The following is a 19,998-nucleotide window of genomic DNA, read 5'->3' on the forward strand; positions in this document are numbered from 1 at the left end:
GCACTCCCGGCAAAGTACAAAAGATGCACACGTATACAAAGATTATATATACATATATATACATGTAGACCTAGACGGTGTATGGTCAGATACGAAACCGCCCACTATACATACCAATATATCCATATATACATATATAATATCGGAGTGCCTTCAAAACTGCATACACATGATACAGTTAAGTAGAAAGGCATGACGCGGATGGCGGCTCTCTCTCATGCTAAAGTTTCTCCCTTCACCACGGAATCGGGAGTTGTTGCCTGGCTTCTCTCTCCCGTGTCGCTTCGGGTATGCCCGTTGCCTGTGGATCTCTCCGGCCGTGTCGTGTCCCGCCGACCCTGCGCTTTGTTCCCGCGGCGGTCTTTTTCCGGGATCTCTTGCTGCCGGTTTTCTCTCTACGTTTTCCTTCGGCCTTACCAGTTCCATGACGCGCTCTTTGTCCCACACCGTCAAGTCGTTGCCGAGATTGTGCGGTTCCCAGTCGCCGTCGTGCCGGGTCGGCTCAGTCGCAGGCACAACAGGGCATTTCCTCACGCGCTCGTCGAAGGTCCGCAGCACCGCTTCGATCAGCGGCTGCTGAGCGCCGTACCCGCTAAACTGCTGGCTGAAAGTGAGCACCAAGGAGCTGAAGAAAATAAAAAAAAAGACCCGCGGAGAAGCAAACGAAATTTAAACGGACACAAGATATGTATATGTACATATATATATATATATATATATATGTGTGTACATGTGCACATATGTGTGTATACATGATCAGGTGGCTCTGTGTCTGGGCATGTAGCTGCGCGTATCTTTCTGTCGCGGCTCTTCCGCTGGGGGTCTGCTCTCACCTGCCAGTCGCTCTTTGCCGTCGGGCGATCGAGGCCCAGCGACTCCACAAGTTGTTGAAAATCCAGAGCTGCATTTCCTCCATCAGCCACGCGTGGTCCTGGCTGGCGTCGTAGCCGATCGTCGTCTCGCCCTGCGAAAAAAAAAAAACGGAGACAGCTATTTAATGATTAGTTAACAAGCTGTAAAAAGTACCAGTTTCTCCTCTCATCTGCAGCTCCTCGCAGAGCCGCACACGACCTAGAGTCTGCGATCGCGTTCCCCCTCGCCAAGCTCTGTCGAACAAAACGGATATCGCACTGAGAGAGCACGGCGGCAAGAAAAAAAGACAGCTGATAGGGAGAGAAAGAGAGAGAAGGCACGCGGGGAGAGACAGCAGAGAGATAGAGAAGCCAACGATGTAGAAGCAAAATATGTAGAAGAACGCGAAGGGAAAACGAGCGGACACGACAGTCCTTTCTTCACAAGGGGTGACAGTACTGTGGCCCGGACGCTCTCGACGTGTTGCGATCCTGTTCGCATGCGTCGAAACCTTTCCATTACAGTGAAGGGAGTGAAGTCTTCGTTCGTTGGCGGCGCATAACCCTCGTTTCTTTCCCTGTCCCCCCGCCGTTCCCTTTCTTCCCTCCGTTCTCGATTTCCGCGCTGCTCTACCTTCTCGTTTGTCGTTCCCGAGACATCGATGACGTGCATGAGGACATCTGCGTGGCGGAGGTCGTCGAGGAATTTGTTTCCCAGGCCGCGGCCCTCATGCGCGCCAGGAATCAGACCCGCGACGTCCAGGAGCTTCACGGGGACGTACCTCCGGCCTTGGAGACAGCGGCCGTAGCGGGGATTACACTGGCATTCGGGGTTCCTGAAGAAGCGGCAAAGACAGCAAAGAGAGAGGCGGTCGTCGCTTCGAAAACGAATAACGCAGAGAGGCCCCAGCACGCGAGCAAACGCAACGGACGCCCCAGTTGGGATTGTTGCCTGAGTTACGGCTCTTTCCAGCATGGGGCACACGCAGGCGTTGTGCCCATCTCCTGCAGTCCCAAGCCGCAACTTGCAGGCGCAGCCTCCGCGTCCAGTCGCTCTCAACTCAGGACGGTGAGCGCTTGTGGACACGAGACGAGCGTGGCAAGCAGGTAGGAAATGGTCAGCAAAGACACGGACAACAGCGAGGCAAGAGAGACAGAACACCAACAGTGAGGCTGCGGAGAGCAGTGTCCAGGAAGAGCGAGGCGCTCACTTCGTGCACGGGCAGTCTGTAAGGAAGAAACCGATCCCCTCGTTGGGGTTGATGGTGGTGAAGGGGAAGTTCCCGACTTTCGCATTCGATCCCTCCGTTGCGGCATTGAAAAACGTCGACTTGCCTGCGGAGAATACACGGAAACACCGGAACAAAACGAGATTCCGCCGTCAGCAAAACAGAACAAAGAGCACCACGACGCCTCCAACCGGCGCTGTGCATCTTTCGCTCCCACTGTCGCCTTTTGTCTCTCTCTCTCTGTGTCCCTTTGTCTCCACCTGTCCCTTCCTGTGTCCACGTGTCTCTGTTTCCCGGGGTCAACTCGGGCGTCACGTCTCCAGCTTTGCTGGAGTTGTGGGCATATCCGAGTCCACGAAATGAATAGATTTCCCGGGACGCGCCAGCGCGTCGCTCACCTGCCGACGGTTTCCCGACGCAGCCGATGATGAAGTCGGTGCCTCCCATGGTGGATATGAAAGTTCGACAGATGCGCGGAGAAGCACAACCACACACGAGGCGAGAGACTCGGAGACAGGGGCCCCGCAGTCGAGAGGAAGCGATTGCCGAGGATGCACGCGCCTGCCACGCCGACTTTCCAAGCCGCCCTGGAGATGCGCGTGTGCCGACGCAGCGTCACGACTTTACCTCGTGAGGATTTTGGCCCTTTTGCGAGGACTGACTTCTTCTTCTCTGGCTCTGAGGCCCAGCCTTCAGAAAGCCCAGTGCTTGTCTCGGGAAGTGCACAACCCCAAAACATACACGCTGCCGCTTTTTGCCGAAGGCAACACAGGTCGTCCACTCCTTCCTCCCATCGGAAGAAGTCCTGAGCGCGTCTCTCCACACCCGCTGTCTCTGCTCTTCTTCCTCGCCCTAGGGTGTCTCCTCACCCCAACCGGGAAAGAGGGCGCGCAGGGTTGGGGAAAACGAAAGGCGGCAAGCAGGACGCCTCAGGTGGGCGTAAGGGAACGGAAGGCAGTGTCTCTCTCTCCAGTTCAGGTGAAACGCCCACGAGACTCCACCGGTTCTTCCTACACAGGGGCTAGCTCCAGTCCACTTTCTTGTTCCCTCTCTTTGGGGGAGAGGCTCTCAAGCCGCGGACCAGAGAGAAAGAGAAGAGGGACGAGAAAGAGAGAGCTGAAAAAGAGAGAAGAGCGAGGAGGTACGCAGTGTCTACAGAGCCGATTCTTTCCTGTCCCTTTCTTCTGATGAAGAATACAGACTCCAAGTGGAGATGCAATTGACGCACCTTTGGAGTAAGATGCTGGTCGTCCCTGTCTGCGGGAGACGTCTCTTGCTGTCTCTTTATCTCCGCATAAAGTATTTAGGCAGAGAGACAGGACTGTGCTAAAGACACAGATTCCTGTATGTTTTGAAGGACGAGAATCTGTCTCTAGCGTATACACATCAGCAAGGGGCGTATGCGCAGGGTGAGAACAAGCAAAGGTGGGTACCGGAGGGGGTGCCGGAGGGAGTCGGTAGCTCGGTTTCCGTCTCTCTCCACTTTTTCGCGGTTTAATTGGACTGAGGCCGTTGTCGAAAAGACCTGCCAAGAGGATTCGGCACGCTCAATTTTTATTCTTCGGTAAGATTTCCGCGTCAACCTTGCGAAGAACAGACCGGGGACCAGCTTTCCCTCTCCAGTGATGTCAATCAAGGACGCCGACAGGAAGACGCAGGAGCGAAGAGAGATTGGAAGAGCAACGGCGAAAGAGATGAAGTAACGCAGAGACAAAAACGAAAAGAGGGGACTTCCCCGTTATCTCCCTGGTTAGAACACGCACAAGTCCCGCAGGATGGCGCGTCTACGCAAGACTTTCGGAGAAGTCCGCCTCTCCCCTTGCAAACGTGTGGCGGGAGAGAAAGAGAAAAAAAGGGTTAAAGAGAAAGAGTGAAAGGGAAAGGGAGAAAGAGAGGAAGAGAGAAAGGGACAAAGAGAGGAAGAGAGAAAGGGAGAAAGAGAGAAACAGACACCTTCTAGCGTGCCTGCGGGCTGGCAGGGAGGCAAGGAAAGACTGGGAGACGGCGAACTGATGAGAGACGAAGGGGGCTGAAGAAGCCGAAGCGAAACAGGAGCAGAAATACGGCAGAGACAGAAGGGGGGAAAAGCAAGAACAAGAGAGAACGACAGCGGGAAGCCACAGAGGAAGCGAAACACAGGCGAACCGGTGACGGAAACGAAAGTCCCCTCTGCAGAGGAGAAAAACTTCTAGGACGGAGCAGAGTAGGAAAACATAAGTCATAGAGAAGGTGAGGATCGACAATTACGAGATGAGACGAGAGCATCCGTCAAGAGGTCGATTGTCGGGAGGCTCAGTCCCACGACTGACGGGGATGGAGAGCCGGAAGCTGCGGCGGTTGAGCAGCGGACAAAGCAAAAAACACGAAAGACGAGGAATGTTGTCGAAGAGAACCAACCAGGGGATCTGAGGGAGAAGCGCAGTCTAGACAAATACACCCTGTTTTCTACAAATCCCATTTTTGTCAGCAGCGGCGAGGTGACCTCTGATGGGCCGTCGTCGGCCTGCGGAACGGAAACACAGGATTTCTTGGCTCTTCTTCCTCGCCCGTCTAAACGCCTCCCACAGAAAAGAGAAAGAGGTGGAGTGGAAAGGATAGGAAGGCGAGAGTCGCGTGATCGCTAGCCTTCGCTCCCGCTACGCGACAAAGTTCACGGCGGGCACATGCATGTGAAAAAAAATGACGAGACCAGCGTTCTCCCAAGTCGATTCTGTCAGTCTCTCTCCCGCGTCGTCTGTATCTTCACCGCGTCGTTTGCTGTGGGATTAGAAGAAACAGGGATCTCTCTTTTGCTCTAATCGCTGTTCTGCTCCTTTCCGTCTCCGTTGCGAATTCTCTCGACTTCTCTCACTCATGTTCCCCTCAAGTTTACGCGTTTTCTCAGCGCTTCTCAGATTCCTGCTCTCCACACCGTTCACATCGAGTCTCCTTTCCTGTCGAGTGTTCGCTTCGGTTTCTTCTTCGCATTCTTCTCGGCTTTCGCGTCTGAGTCTCTTTTTTCCAAGTCTGCTCCCGCAGGCGAGCTCTCCTCACTCATTTCTCCGTCGTCTGGAAAAGGCCTGGCCCTCTCTTCCCTTTCTCTCCTCTCCTGTCTCCGTTCGGTTGTCTCTCTCCTGCTCCGCCCGCCTGGCTTCCTGCGGCGGTGCCAGTTCCGTTCGCTGTTTCTCGCGTCTTGTCGTGTTTTCAGCCCTTCGGCGGGTCCGGTTCCTCCCTCATTCCCCTGTTCCACACGGATTCACAGCCTTGAGCACAGCTCCGGTGTCTGGTGTCTCCCTCGCCATTTCTCCTCATTCCTTCTGCCGACGATCCGCTCCTCAAGGCCGCCTGCTCCAATACTCTCCAGCGTTTCTGCTCTCGTCATCCATTCTCTGCTCTCGTCATCCATTCTCTGCTCTCGTCATCCATTCTCTGCTCTCGTCATCCATTCTCTGCTCTCGTCATCCATTCTCTGCTCTGTCTCCCCTTGTTCTCTCTGTCTCTGCGCATTGTCGTCTTTGATCGCGCGGCGTTTCGTGGAATAAGCAACCTTTTTTGCTGGTTCTCGGTGGGCAGTCGCGAGAAGATGAAGAAGAAAAAAGCAGCGACACAACGACGGAGGCTCGTCCCTTTCCTGGCGAGGACCTCAGGTCTCCTGCGCTCTTCTCTCGCATCCTTGTTTTGAAGCTGCTCGCGGTCTCTCTCCTTAGCGTTGTCTCTGTCTTTCGCTGTAGCGTTATCTATCTCCTTAGCTCTCCGTATCGCTCTCCGTATCGTTCCCCGTAGGTATCTGCCTTTTTTTCTTCTCTCGATTCTTTTTTTTTCTGTCTCCCAAGCTTGGCCTTTTTTGGTCGGCGCAATGTTTCGCTACGAGGTTCAGTTTGCGTGCCTTCTCTTGGAGGACGCTTTTGGTCCGATCGTCTCGGCGTGTGCGCGGCTGCTTCTGATTCACGGATCGCTGACCATTGTGGAACTGCGCGACTTGTTTCTCGCCTCTCTCTCTTCCTCGGGCGCGTCGGTACATCTGTCGTTCGCGGCGCGCAACGCAGCCTCGGCTGCGGGCGCCGGCCGGGCGAATTCGAGTCAAGCGGGACAGGACGTTTACCCTCTCATCCGCAACGCCCTCCTCGTGCTTCTCCAGCACAACCTCCTGGCTGTCACACCCATAGACGGCCACCTCGGAGTCGCCCTCAGAGCCGCGCAGCCGTCGGGGTCTCCTGGGGACACGGGAGCAAAAAGCGGGAGACGAGGCAGTCTCCTTTCCGCCTCTGCGTCTGCCGTTCAGAAGCAGCCGGCCGCGAAGGCGACCCGCGACTCCGCCAGAGCCTCGAAAGCGGACGCCGAGCAGAGGGGCGAGCCAGGTTCCGAGTCGCCCTGTCTCTTCGCGCCCGACGAGGGCCTGGAGCCCATGGCGCCGGAGTCGGAGACTCCAGACCCCGCGGGTGCCGGCGCGGAGACAGGCCTTGGCGCGCAGACTGGGCATCTCCATGAGCTCGGCGACCTTCGGAACGGGGACCAGGGCGCAGGGAGACCGGGGGAGGCCTCCGTCGCGCAGCCAGCCCAGCAGCCGCATGGGACGATTCGCTACTCTCTCCTTCTCGACGAAGTCCTCGTGCGACTTCGCTACACCCGTTTTGCCGTCCACGTCCAGCAAACCTGGGGATTCGCCTGCAGAGTCATTCTCCTCCAGGTGATGCGTGCGGGGAGGCAGTGCATGCAGGAGGCCGTCCGCAGCGCGTTGGAAGATCCCTGTGAGTCTTCGAAGCAAAAACCCGGAGCGAGGCCGCCGTGGCAGCTCACAGAGACAGAGCGGCTGCTTTGGCTATTCTGAAATGTGTCCTCGCATCTGCTGACTCGTGCTGCCATCTACATCCCATGCATCGTCTATTTATACGGAAGTGTAAGTGTCCGTGCATGCTCGCTTCAGGTGTATGTGGTGGGTAGCGTTTGCGGCTGTCTCTTTGTTTTTGACTAGCCCCCTTTCGTGGGTTTCTCTTCACGTTGAGTGCCTGTGAGTTCGTCGCCTGCGTCGTTTCTTTGTGGTGTGGGCCAAGAAGCCTCGCATGGTTAAACCGACCGGAAACTCTCCTGGCGCCGAGGCGCGCCTTCACTTGAGAGCTTCCGAGAAACGGCCTCGTTGTGTCCTCAAAGGAAGCCTGCGAATACGCGACACCCGTTCTCTCCTCGCGCGTGGACGCCTAGAAGGCGCGTTTCTCCGCGCGTTCCTGGGCGTCTGCGTAGAGCCGACTGCGCAGAGAACAATCGCTTCTGTGTGTCCGCGCCGCGATTTCTGCCACGCGTGTGCATGCGATGTCTCTCGGCCGCGCCTCTGTTTCTCCTCAGACACCCACTTCGACATTTCTGCGGCCTCTGGCGGGGCTGGCGCGTCTGGGGACCAGGAAGGCGGCGGGGACGCCCGAGGGAAGGGCGAGGCAGTCAGCGTCTCCTCGGGTGGCTGCGAAGGCGGCGCACCTCGCCCTTTGACAGACACCGCGCTGCGCCGCGCTTTCCTGCAGCTGATTTCCTCCTCGATTCTCATTCAGGCCGAGCCGCCGTTGCCCCTGTCGCCCGGTGACGAGGAGGCGGCGAGTGCCAAGGGCGCGGGGCGGAAGCGCGGCAGGGCGGCGACGAGCGGCCGCGCGAGCAAGCAGCAAAAGACCAGTCAGGATGGCCGGGCGCCGGTAGGTTTTCTCGGGCAGAATAACGAACCTTTGTGGAAATCGGTTCTCGGGCTGGCGGGGCGAACGTTTGGTGCGGAGACGCAGACAGAACGTGAAACGGGAGGCTCCTCGCTTGGAGGGTAACAAAGGCATTCAAAACATCCGACTCAGGAGTCCAACTCGTGGTATATTCTTTCCAGCAAACGCTGATTGTCCCCTCGGGAGGAAGCGAGATTGTGTCGCGCAGAGACACAGTGACGGCGCGACTCCCGCTCAGCCTGCCGTTCGGGAGAGGATCACCACAGAGTGTGTCGTTCCCCTTTCTCTCGCCGCTTCGAGGTGCCCACGAGTGGGGCGGAGCCGCCCTGTTCCAGAGAGACAGCGTGGGCTCGAACAAGCAAGCGGCCCCAAGCGTTTAGGGTTTCGAGCTGAAGACGAAGCAGCGCTCGCCTTCGCCGACGCCGTGTCTTGTGTGCGGCGTCTGCTTCTCCCGTCACTCGCAGGCTGGCTTCGGAAGTGCAAACGATGGAGAGGACGGCATGGGCAGCGAACAAGTGAATGCTCTGGGCGTTCCCGCCTACCTTCTCAACCTTCTTGGTGGTAGGTCATTATCAACGTCATGAAGTGCACGTGACGGGAAAATGCGTGTATGCGAACCTGTAAACCGAGATGGGGCGATGCCTGTTTCGAGACACTGACGCAGAGATGTGGTGACATATATATAGAGAGAATGATGTAGCGATGTGTTGTCACTTGACAAAGGAGAAACATCGGGGGAGGCGTAGTCTGCGAGGGCTGGCTGTTGAGGAAAACCAGCTGTTGCTCTGTGGGTCGTGTGTTCGTGTCGCCAAGGTGCCCGGCGTTTTCCTCCGTGTCATGGGCCTCCGCAATGTTGTGCGGCGCCAGGCTTGGCTTTTTGGCAAATGCGAAAAAAAGCGAGCATGTGCGCCGGGTTCACCGTATCGACGCTTCCCGAACTTGCGCGTATACTGCTGTGTACGAAGCTCCGCGGAAGAGGGATACCGGCCCTAGCCCGTGATGACAAAGGGCCAGACTGCGTCTTCGCGGTCCTGCTCCCGGAGGCTTTCACACGAGCTCCCTTTGTTGGTATTCCCCGCCTACTTGCTTCATATCCTTTCGTCTGCTGTCGGGGGGCTCCGTCGTCTCCTCTCTCTCTCTCTCTCTCTGCTTCCCTCGGGGCGTCTCGGTTCCTCTCTGCGTGTGCATTTCTCTCGTTGTGTCCCCAGTTCCTGCCTACCCTCCTTTCTGTCTCTCTCTCTCTCTGGCGGTACGGCAGCCCAAGGTCAGCCCGCGTCCGGGTCCCGCTCGCACGGTGCGGCCTCTCTTGAGCTGGGTGCTACCGCGTTGGGCGACAGCGATCTGTCTCCGTTTGCCGCCCTCGCGGACGCTCCAGGGTCCAATGGCAGCTCTGCACTTCACGAGCAGCAGCGCGTGTACACGAAACAGCAGAAGCAAGTGGAGAGGCAACTGATAGAGCGACTGGAAGAACAAAGGGTTCCCTTCCGCGTCAACACCCAGCTCCTCACTCTCGAACTGTGCAAACAGGTGAGCCGAAGAGAAACACGACACAGAGAGACGCGAACACCGTTTCGGGCCAACTTCTGGCATGTTGGATGCTTGCGAGAACGCTCAAGTGACCGGAAGTCACTTTGGACGCGACCTGAAGCCGAAACAGTACACGGGGTACAGTCTGCCTGCACGGCTTCGCTCTGGAACTGCGGCGCCGGGGGGAAGCGAGTCCGATGAGGACTAGGAGACGCAATCCACTCGGCCATTCGCGAGAAATATGTGCCCTGCCTGGGGGACGCGAAGCGAAGGGGGGGGGGGGGGGGGGGAGTCCTGCGCTGCTGCAAGATCTCCTCCGCGTAAAGTGGAATCTAGGATTCTGACCCTGGATGTAGATGCCAAGCATCAAGCTGCTTGGTTTCTCGTGTCCACGGTTTCTGCTGCATTGAAAGGGGAAAGCCCATTCACATACGGGCGCGTGCTGTTCGTAGACGCGGGGGTTCTTTTGTGTTTTGCGGCAGTCCATCGCGGTAGGGACACGGTGCCGATGGCGAGCTTCAGGAGGCGTCGGCGCGACCGGTGTGGCCGGGTCAGACTCGGCCAACAAAGCGAAGCCTGGAGCTGCGAAACAAAGCAGCTGCATGCGCGTCCAGTGGTTGAGTTGAGCTCTGTGTGTCGCCTGTTCCGCGTTCCTGCGCAGGTCGCCGAGAGCTTCATTCTGGCGCGCGTCGGAGACAACCGACTCGCGCGCGCGACGGTCCGGGCTCTGCTCGACGGCGGTGTGGAGCTTCTTCACGGCCATCAGGGCTCCGGGAGGAGATACCAGACGCAGACGCTCCAGGCTGAGCAAGAAGCAACTCAGCAAGGAAAAGCCCGCCTCAGCTTTCTCTGCAGTACGCTGCCTTCTCTGCTTTTCAAGGATGGACACGCTTCAGTCGACTCTCGCACGTTTCCCTCGGGCGTCCGCCTCGTTACAAGTCTTGTTGTGCGCAGCGGGTAGACATTTGGTGGCCTGGTCGTCTGGAAGAACGTCAGCGTCTTCAGTACCGGGCATGACTGTCTTTTCTTCTGTTTTTCGGGGATGATCCAGTTCGCCTCTTTCGCCTGATGGCCTCTGTCTCGGTGTCTCGACACCCTCGCTGGCTTACCGTCTCTGACGCCTGCTGCGTAGCGCCCGCCTTCTCCATGGCACTGGAATTCACGGGGAGATCTGAATTCGATCCTGTTCAGAGCGACCGAGGTGAAGCAGGTCAGATGCTTCCGCGGTTGTCGTGAAGTCGCCTAGGTGCTGTCTTTTATTTTACCGCCGGATTGGTTCCACGCGTGTACTACACTAACGGTTGAGACGACTGCTCCCGTCTTTGTCGAGGGTTCCGGATGCAAGCGGTGGATTCTGGAGTTTCGGCTTTCGGCGTGATGTCCGTCTCGGTGCATCTTTTTGCGTTCGCTTCAGAGTGGATCAAGTTCGACGCTGTCGAGCAGGCCGTTAAGGCCAACTTGGAGAAGGTCGGCGTGAAAAAAGAGGCGATGCAAAAGGCACAGCTCATTCGCCTTCTCGAGGCTCTCGCCAAGCACCCGGACCGTTTCCTTCAGGCGACGCTTCACGGTACGGAACTCGCAAATCTCGAGCGCAGCTCGGATTCCCCGCTACTTGCGCGTGCCCAGAAGAAAGCCAGGAACACTTGACAAATCGACGCAAGTCGAAAGCGTTTTGGTAAAATCTTCCAGCTTCTCAAGTTGCGAAAGCGGTTTTTCACTGCTCCCAGCCATCCGCGCACCCCTCCCACGGAAAACTCGCATGCATTACGGCAACGTCCGACAAGAAAAACCGGCTGTAGCCGTAATTTATGTGTGTGCATCCACATACGTACACAGTGCGAGGGAAACATACGTACACAGTGCGAGGGAAACTACGAGACAGGGAAGAGCACAGGCAACGCCTACAACTTCATACGTTGGCCCACATAGATAAAGGGTTGATCGAGCGGCTGGTCTCTTCCGCCCTACAGCTATTTCTTGTGTGTGCACCCCAAAGGCGTCTGTACACCCAGGCGTGTCTCCAGGGCAAGCCCTTGGGTTCCACAGGGGGCGTGGGCCGTCGTCATTTCGGCGTCGAACTGGCGAGCGAGACCACGCGTTTTGCTTCTTTATCCTCGCGGCTCCAGGTGACGCTTTCGTTTTTTCTTCCAACGCGAAAGTAGTTTTGGCGTGCAGTTGGAACCGCGTTGTTTTTTTGGCAGCGCGTTCCTAAGTGTCCCGTGCCTTCTGCTGGCCCGTGGTACACCTCGTTCCCTTCTGTTGTTTCCAAAGTTTCCCGTGTCTTGCCCTTGCCGCTCTCTTCACCCTCCTGTCTCCCCTGCCGTGTCCGCCTCTCTGCCTCCACCTCAGACGGCCAGTCGATGTACAAGCTGAATTGGGAGGAGCTGCGAGCGGTTCTTCGTCGCCGGCTTTTGTACGAGTAAGGTTTTGGCGCCGGGTTGGCTTCTCGCGGCGACAAACGCGCCAGAAACAGAGCGACGCTGCCTGTTGTCGAACGACGTTCCAGTCTCTTGTGTGCAGCCGTTTACGGCAAATACGCCTCTTGACGCGGGTGGGAGGCGCGCCTTGTCCTTCTCGTTTCGTGCATGCAGCGCGATCGTGGCTCGGTGTGGCGAGAAGGCCGGGCGAGTGTGGAGCCTCATGGCGTGCAAGCACTCCTTCATGGTCGAGAGATCTTCGCAATTCTGGGACGATCAAACGGTGAGAGTCCTGGCAATCCGTGGACATTGGTAACAGAGAGACGCGAGGTTTCAGCAGCCGCCCGTGGCGATGAGTCCCAGGAAATCTCCTCGCTCTGACGCTGAAGCAGAGAAGGCTAATCACGAGGCCCGCGACCACGACACGCCGTGGCGCTGAAGCGTCGCGACGCTCTTCGCGTCTTCGCAGCCACGGCGCCGCTCGTTTCTCTGAACACATGTTTACATCCCAACAGCCATAGTTTTGCGTTCGCGTCTGCCCTAGTAAAGCATTCGGCCCCTTCGGTTGAAGATGTGCATGTATTATGCAGCTATGCATCTTCAGTTCATATCTACATAGATGTCGGTCGCTGAAGAGAATCGGGCGGGCGTTTCCGGTTCTAGTCCGTGCAAACGTCGCCCTGCCGCCAGGACGTAGAACTCTATTTTCCAGTCAGTCCTGTGATGGTACACTTGGGATAGTCATAGGTTTCTGGGGGGTTCGATGCCAGCAGAGGCGTGAAGGAATCCGCGGGTGAGTCGAGGGATACCCCGATCTGAATGCTCCTTTGCATATGCACCTGCAACGGTTGTAGCTGCGCTTACCCTGCATTTGCATGCTCAGATCCGCGTAGGGTTCGTGGACCCGCAACATCTTGTTTCACTCTAAGAACTACAGCTAGCCAGGAAACATCCAACTTTTGCTTCGGTGCGGGCGCCTCGAGACTCTGTTTGTTCTGTGGCTTTTCGTGAAAAAGCGACAATGCGTCGGTGAGCTATATGCGTCTTGTTCCCCTGTCAGGTGGCGGACATGGCTCTGTTGCCGCCTCAGGGGGCTCGGAAAATCTTTTATCTTCTGGCCAAAGAAGGTTTTGCTCGCTTCCATGAAAGTGTAAGTCGGTTCAAAGCAGATGTGCGATCGCTTTCAAATCGGAAGGACGCGCGCATGGAAATTCCCGCGCCTAGATGCCGATTGATGCACAAAACACACACTGAACGAGATACGTGACTGACAATTGCCGGGGTGTACCGGCAGACTGCGACGCGGCGCTCCCTTCGAGGGTGGAATCGGTTTCCTGCGGTAGCTTCGACCTCGTCTGCGACGCACGTTTAGCCGTCGAGTCCACCTTTTCGCGTTTCCTCGTTGCTTTGTTCAGGATCGGCTAAGTGCGAGTGCAACACAGTTGAGCAACAAACATGCCCTCGTCGTGACAACCAGCAACGACGCAGCAGTCTTACAGGTTCTCCAAAATTTCTACCACACGGCTTTAAACCTGCTTGAACGGAAACGCGCAGAGGCTGCGCGGCTTCTTCAGTTGCAAACAAAGTACGGAGAGCGCATAGGGTGGAGGAGGCCCGCCGCGACGAAGGTGTCTTGTCTGTCAGTGCGACGTGAAAAACTTGGAGACATGCGAAGGGTAGACGGAGAGACCGAGAGTGCGCAAGAGAAGCCGAGAGACAGAGGCGCCTAAGTCGTGCGAACACTGTTATGCGCTTCCTTTGCTGATTTGCTGTTTTGCTTCAGAGCGCAATCTCTCTCGCCCGAAGAGGTGCTACAGCTGAGGAAGCGCGAAGCGGCAGAAGATCTTCTAGAAGCCCACTTATTGGCAATGTCGGAGCCTCTGATGATTCTTCGCGACCTCTGAACGAAGGCGCATTTCTCTGCTTCTAGCCCGACATTCTCCCGCTTCATCAGGGTCCTCTCCTCGCCTTGTTCGCCTGTCGGCCGGCACCGGAGCACGAACAATCAGTCTCGTCACGCCAGAGCGGGCCATAGCCTGTCTGTTTTTGAGGCTTTGCGGCTCCACGTTGTCTGTTTCTTTCGAGGAGCGCCAATACAGGCCCCTGCACGTTCTTCTACACTGTACCCATATATATATATATATATATATATATATAAGGAAGTGTAAACAGCGAGAGAGGTCTGCAAACACACGAATATGTATTTGCTGGAGACACGGTGACAGCCACGTCGTTGCGGCGTCTGACCTCGTACCTATTTCCTTTCGGTCGATGTGATATCCGTTCTTGACGGAGATGTTTGTCGATTATACCGACCTGGGACCGACACCATTTCGTTCTCTCTTTTTCTCTCAAGACCTTTCGGCAGTTCCGTGAGCAGCCGACGCCTGCGCAGGATGTCGTGTACGTTTATTTAAGTCGCAGTCTACGGTTTTGAGACTAGACGCGATTTGCGAGGGAGACTGCACGCTTCAGAGGCAACCTTGAGACAGAAGAATAGAATGCAACATTTCCCAGCGGCTCGCCACGAGAGCAGTGTCTACGCAAGTGTGACGTTTCGGGCTTCTGTGGCTGGGGGGGAACACCGCCAGAAAGCGGTCCACAAAACGCGTCTGATGCGCCGACCCGTGCCGCTCCGCAATGTGTGGGTCTGAACTTTTGCCAGAGAGCTCTCAAAAAGAGTGAGCTGCTTTTGCATGCATGACACGTTTCTGCCTGAAGGGAAGGTGCGGCGAGGCTCTCGAAACGATCTCCTGCAAGGGCAGTGCGCCCTTTTGTTTGAGCAAGAAAAAGGGTTTTCTTTGCGAGAGGAAGAGCTCCCGCATGCCGCCTACGTTATTTTCAACGCCCACACCCGACTCTGGAAGCGGCGGTTATCTGGTTTCTGAGGCGCGCGCTTTTCAAGCTCGCTTCCTGAGGCCCCCTTCTATCGGGCAGCCGGTACTGGTGTTCGTTCTCTGGAAAGAGTGTCAACACGCAGTTCGCTCGCTGTCAAAAGCTCGTACATCCTTGATCGCGCAGTCTCGACAGGCTGAAAATGAGTCCTCTTATCAGTCCGGAAATGCCCTACGAGTGTTCGTTCGCCCCTGGCTACCTCCCTCGGTGTACATACACAAAAACACGGGTCCACGAGTGCATAGGAAGGCACACTTACTCGTGCGCGTACGTGTCTACAACTGCGAAAATGACAAATTCAGAACAAGCGGTATGTGCTTCCGGCCGCTCTGTCGGCCACCAAATGCAAACGATTATGTGTGCCTGGGGTAGACAGAGTGAGGAACCTCTGGGATAGACTGGGCGCACCTTTCCTGCAAAGCGAGAAAGCCAGCAGTGCTGCCGCCCCAGCGTGGACCTCTGCGCTGTGGCTTCAGTCTTTCTTCCCTCTCCGCCACTCGTTTGTTCTTCCTCTCTCCTCTCTCGTCTCGTCCTCGTGCTTCCATCCGGCGTCGTTTCCTCTGCCACGTTGTCAAGATGCATCAATTCCTTGCCCAGTCAGCCTTCCGTCCCGCACTGTGGCCTCGAGTTTTCTCTATCCCATCATAGGGGGGCGATGAGGTTGCTGTGCGCCTTGCGGGATCAGCGGGGGCCCGCCGGGCGCCGGCGGTCCTCGGCCCATCAGGCCTGCCATTGGCGGTCCCATGGTCGGGGAGGAGGCGGGAGCCGAGCCCAAGAGCGTGCCGCCGTGAGGCCCCATGGGTGGCCGCATATTCGGGGAGGGACTAAAGACTCCAGGCCCGCGGCCTGCATGTGCCCCGCTCCCTGGGCCTCCAGCGGAGAGAATGAGAGGCGGCGGCGGAGGGAGAAGGTCGGGACGCACTGGCGAGACACCCGGCGGCGGCAGCCCGCCGCCGGGCGAAGGCCGCTGTGCTCCCGGGCCGCCTGCTCCGCCTGGAGCCCCCGAAAAGGAGCCCGGCCCTGAAGGAGACTCAGGCCCCGGCGGACCCATAGCGCCCCCAAGAGGCGGGCGCAAGGGCGTGACAGACGGCATGCCTGCGTTGCGCGGAGGCATGCCTTGGCCGCCAGGAGAAGGCCCCCCCGGACCTGGCGGGCCTTGCGGGGACGACCCCGGCGGACCCATTCCCGAACCCGGGCCCACCGGCGGCATGTTTGGCAAAGGCGGGAACGGCGGCATACCTAAGCACAGACAGCATCGGGTCGAGGAAAGGGAATTGATAACTCGGGGCAATTTGTCACAAGGTCAAGTGCCGGGGGGCTGTACGAACGCACAAGCATTGTCACGCAGTGCGAGTTGCAATGTCCAGCGTCACATGGCCGGAAACCCGGCTGCAACGGAGAATTCCGAGCGCCGCCGATAAACATCGATAGGGTGCACGCAGAGAGCGTCTCGGCACAGCTTTCCAGCGAAGGACCGAAAACGCGGTGTGAGGAACTGCAACAAGGCGGCTGCAGAACCGAAGAAAGCTCCACGTTCTGCCTGTTTCTACACCTACAGCACCTCAGCCCTGACTGCACACTCGGCTACAGGTTGTTTTTCTAGAAAGAGGAAGGATGCCCGAGCGGGAAAAAGAGCACTTCAGTTCTCGTAGATAACCTGTCCACACGCCGTTATCTCCTTGGAACACAAAGATAACATTCGCTCCGAATCCCGCTCTCTTTGGTGCCTTACCGGGCCTTGGCATGAAGAGCAGCGGCGGCGGAGGAAGGCCCATAGGCAGATTCGGCATCCCCCCAGCCATGTTCGGAGGGAGAGGAAGAGGAGGCAAGTCGCCCATTCGGCCCCCAGAACCTCCCGGCATGCCTCCTGGTGTCCCTCCAGGAGCCCCTCCAGCGCCCGGAACGCCGCCGGGGCCCGATCCGCCGTGAGGGCCGAAGGGCTGCGGGAAGCCTTGAGAGCCGCCGGGGAGCCCTCGAGGCGGCATGCCTCCGAGCATAGGCGGCGGTGGAATCGTCGGGAGACCGCCTCCTCCAGCCATGGGGCCACCTGTGAAAAAGGATCCACAGAACGAGAAAACGGGGAACACACATCAATCCCCAGAGACATCGCAACGGCGAGGGTTCTCTTTGTCCACGGCTATACTCCCCGTCCAATGAAAGAGGGCAACGAAATCCTTGGTTCCCCAGACCCACGGGGGTTTAGACGCCAGGGCTACTCCGAAAAAACGACCCGCGCGCTAACGTCGCTGAAACCACATTCTCATCTCTTGGAGGCTTCCGTATTGCGGGCTGAATGTCAATCGCAGAGGAAGTTTCCGTTACCACAAAATCTGTGTGGAGGTATCTCGAACGCATCCCAATCTGTGAAAACACCCGCGTGTTATGAACATCCTGCGCTGCACTCGGTTTCTCTGCCACAAAATTCAGGCTGGGGCTCCACCCCGAAGCCACGGCCGCTGCCCCCGAAACCGAGGCACGCGGCGCCAAGACGAAAGGCAACTGGAAGGTGTGAGACGTGTGTTGAACGCTAGCAAATGCACAAGATGCTTCTGAAGTATAACTGGAGTCATACTCAGTATCCTAGGTACTATAATGTCTCTGTTTATTCGATTTGAGTTATGCATGCACCGCGTGGAAGTCCCACGTGTCGAACACACGGCAGACGACGCATGCCTGTGCTGTGCTGACACGAAGACGACTTGCGCGGTCCCTCGCGTCTCGTCTGGGGAATGGGAGAGATGAACACCTCAGCTGATCAAAGAGTCCAGCCTAGGCTGACCACCGAAGAGCTGTTTCCCGTCTTCCCTCGCAAACGCGCGCCTACCTGGTTGACCCTGGGCACCGGCCTGCATCGCAAGACTCATCGGAGGCTTCACCCCGCCTGTCGCAGGGGCATTGGGGTTGATGATTTGCGGCCGATTCGCCGCCAGCAGGCGCTCAGCTGCCGAGCCGTGGCGTTCGCCTGAAGAGGGGAAAACGCGGTGCGGTGTGGAAGCGCGAATGAGGGGAACTCGGCAGTCAATTCGAACGCAACAGCTGTCGAAAAGGCGTCTTCTTCGTTGCCTATGCGGACAGACACACTACCCATGTGCACTCTGTCGGGGTCCGCAACGTGTTGGGAAACCACGCATGGACACGCGGAACATGAAAACGCATTCTCATTTTCAAGTCTCCACAAATCCACACATCTGTCTGAAGCCTTCTCTGAGGCAGCTGAGAACAAAACACACGTGGGCATGTCGGTAGACGGACAACCGCGCACCGGAAGAGACTGAGGCAGTGGGGAACGCCCCGTGTTTCACCTTACCGCGTGTATCTTTTTTGTACGCGTAAGAGACATGGATAGGACGGTTGCAGATGAACTGGCCGTTCATGGCTGCCAATGCTGCGTCGGACGCCTCGAAGGTGTCGAAGGAGACAAAACCGAAGCCTCGGGAGATGCCGGTCTCCGGGTCTCTCATAATCTGCAAAACGGCGGGAAACGAAACGAACACACGCGCGCGATTCATTTACCGTCAAAGCGCGGAACGGGGCACGCAGATGTGTCCGGCAACTCGGTCCTACCTTCGCGGTAAGGATGTTGCCGAAAGTGGAGAAAGTGTCGTAGATCGTCTTCTCGTCCACGTCCGGGTCAAGGTTTCCCAGGAAGATGTTCGCGCCAACCTGGAAGAACACGAAAGCATGCAAGCGAGGAACCGTCGTCTAGAGGCTTCCGGGCAGATTCACACTTAGAACACAAAGCAGCGATTCCAGCTGTACATTCAAGTTCCGGTGACCCTACAAAAACGAACGCTCTTCTAGTTCGTATATCGGTTTAGGCGAGCAAGAAAGCCCCGCGTCTGCCTCAGTCTTTCGGAACCTGACGCTCTCCCCCTTGTCCTCTCGGGCATTCACCCCAGGCCGCAAGTCGTTCCTCCCCCAACGAAGCCACGACAGGGTCTCTGTCCGGCCGTAAACTGGCATCTGGAGCTGTGCATGAATAACCGGTTTGAGAAAAATACAGCGGTTCAAAACGAAGAGAAACCACGAGGAAAACCGATGTTCTCCCTGAAGCCGTCGTCGCAAGTGTGTGCGTTCATGGACTGACATCGAAGTTTCTCCGGTCTTGGGCAGACTTGTTAAGGCGGAGGGACTTGCCATACAGCTTAACCATGTTCATCAGTTTCAGCGCGTAATCGGCATCGACCTCGTTTGTGAATTCTACGAAACCGTAACCTGCAAGGGAAAAAGTGACACACATTAAAGTTTTATTCCCGGTCCGGTTGTTTTGTGTATACTCGCAGGCGTCAAGCGCAAGCATTGTGTGTCTTGTCTTGCGCGTCACACGCTATGAAAACCTACTGCGAAGCTTCCTATTGGCCTTCCTCCTATACTCGCATGTTGAAACATCCATGTAGAGACGGAACAGACGGGAAAAGAGGCCGTGTGCACGGCTCCCCCACGCAGCCAGTGGGCCGGGACAAAGAATCACGCAGTCCGCGGGTATTACTGGGATCGCTCACTCGGGCAGCTGCTGACAGTGTGTGTCGAGGGCAATCGATTCGTGTTGGAAAGCCGAGGCGCGTTCCTCGGGGGATGTACGCGAGAGACGAACAGGAAAGTCGATCGGCAAGAAATGAAGCGAAGGCACTGGCTTCCGTCATGGAGCCAAACCAGTCACGCCAGAAGGAGGAACCTGGCCGGGGTCTCATCGCCATGTAAGGCGCAAAGAACGAGAATTGCTTGCATAGAAAAGGGGCGACTGTGGGATTTTTTTTTCTCTGGCGACGGGGAGCGCGTGGATGGGATGGGAGCATCTACTGTTATTCGCTCCGAGTTCGCTGGCACGCGGCCATCTTCGCTCTTACCTTGGTGATTTCCCGTCAGCTTATCTCGGGGAACCGACACCGTACGAACGGGGCCGCACTGGACGAAAAGTTCCCAAAGGAGGTCGTCGTCGACTTGGGAGTCGAGGTTGCCAATGTACAACGTCGCATCTTGGTTTCTCTCGTAGACCTGAGTGATGTCTGCTCCTCCGCCGGCAAAGGAGCGGTGCCCGCCCCCTCCTACAGCCAGCATTGTCAAGGCTAAACTTCAGATCCTGTTTTCCCCGGCCTGTGTTTTAAGGCCCTCAAAAATGCGGTGGCGCACGTGTTTAGACTTCGCCAAACGTCCGAAATGCAGCACTGTCCTCCCGGGATTTACGTCGGCTCACGCATCCAAGGGTTACGAACGGGTAAGGAGAAGCTTGCAGCCACTGCGTCCCCGCGAAGAGGGAGACTTGGAGAGGGGAGAGACGGACGAAACCAACTCTGTCGGGCTGGTCTTGAGCGGGATTTAGTGCGGGTACAACGGCCCGGGAGAATCCCAGTGAACGCCTGTGCCTGTGTCCGTCCGCCAGAAGGGGCCTTTGCTTGACGCAGGC

At 57.1% G+C, this 19,998-nt stretch overlaps 3 protein-coding genes across 3 annotated transcripts in view; 1 reads left to right on the forward strand and 2 right to left on the reverse strand.

The window, feature by feature from the left end:
• Positions 1 to 2,527, reverse strand: part of NCLIV_048120 (putative GTP-binding protein) — a gene marked incomplete at both ends in the record, with an annotated part of 4,531 nt that extends 2,004 nt beyond the window's left edge. The window contains 5 exons of the mRNA XM_003884363.1: positions 418 to 625; positions 834 to 964; positions 1,486 to 1,687; positions 2,063 to 2,186; positions 2,479 to 2,527. Coding sequence (XP_003884412.1) covers positions 418 to 625; positions 834 to 964; positions 1,486 to 1,687; positions 2,063 to 2,186; positions 2,479 to 2,527 — 714 coding nt within the window. The remainder of the gene's footprint in view (positions 1 to 417; positions 626 to 833; positions 965 to 1,485; positions 1,688 to 2,062; positions 2,187 to 2,478) is intronic.
• Positions 2,528 to 5,915: 3,388 nt separating this feature from the next.
• On the forward strand, positions 5,916 to 13,603 carry NCLIV_048130 (conserved hypothetical protein; the record flags this gene model as incomplete). The annotated part of the gene is made up of 11 exons (XM_003884364.1): positions 5,916 to 6,807; positions 7,400 to 7,737; positions 8,220 to 8,316; positions 9,014 to 9,282; positions 9,944 to 10,136; positions 10,697 to 10,849; positions 11,632 to 11,701; positions 11,874 to 11,982; positions 12,760 to 12,849; positions 13,115 to 13,284; positions 13,483 to 13,603. 11 exons carry the CDS (start codon positions 5,916 to 5,918, stop codon positions 13,601 to 13,603), a joined length of 2,502 nt encoding a protein of 833 aa, XP_003884413.1.
• A 1,625-nt stretch (positions 13,604 to 15,228) lies between these two features.
• NCLIV_048140 (putative splicing factor) lies at positions 15,229 to 19,652 on the reverse strand (the record flags this gene model as incomplete). Its single annotated transcript, XM_003884365.1, has 7 exons — positions 15,229 to 15,833; positions 16,327 to 16,641; positions 17,419 to 17,556; positions 17,902 to 18,058; positions 18,159 to 18,257; positions 18,682 to 18,809; positions 19,442 to 19,652. 7 exons carry the CDS (start codon positions 19,650 to 19,652, stop codon positions 15,229 to 15,231), a joined length of 1,653 nt encoding a protein of 550 aa, XP_003884414.1.
• Between the last annotated feature and the right edge of the window lie 346 nt (positions 19,653 to 19,998).

The sequence above is a fragment of the Neospora caninum genome, chromosome X, assembly GCF_000208865.1.
Source record: "Neospora caninum Liverpool complete genome, chromosome X".
NCBI lineage: Eukaryota > Apicomplexa > Conoidasida > Eucoccidiorida > Sarcocystidae > Neospora > Neospora caninum.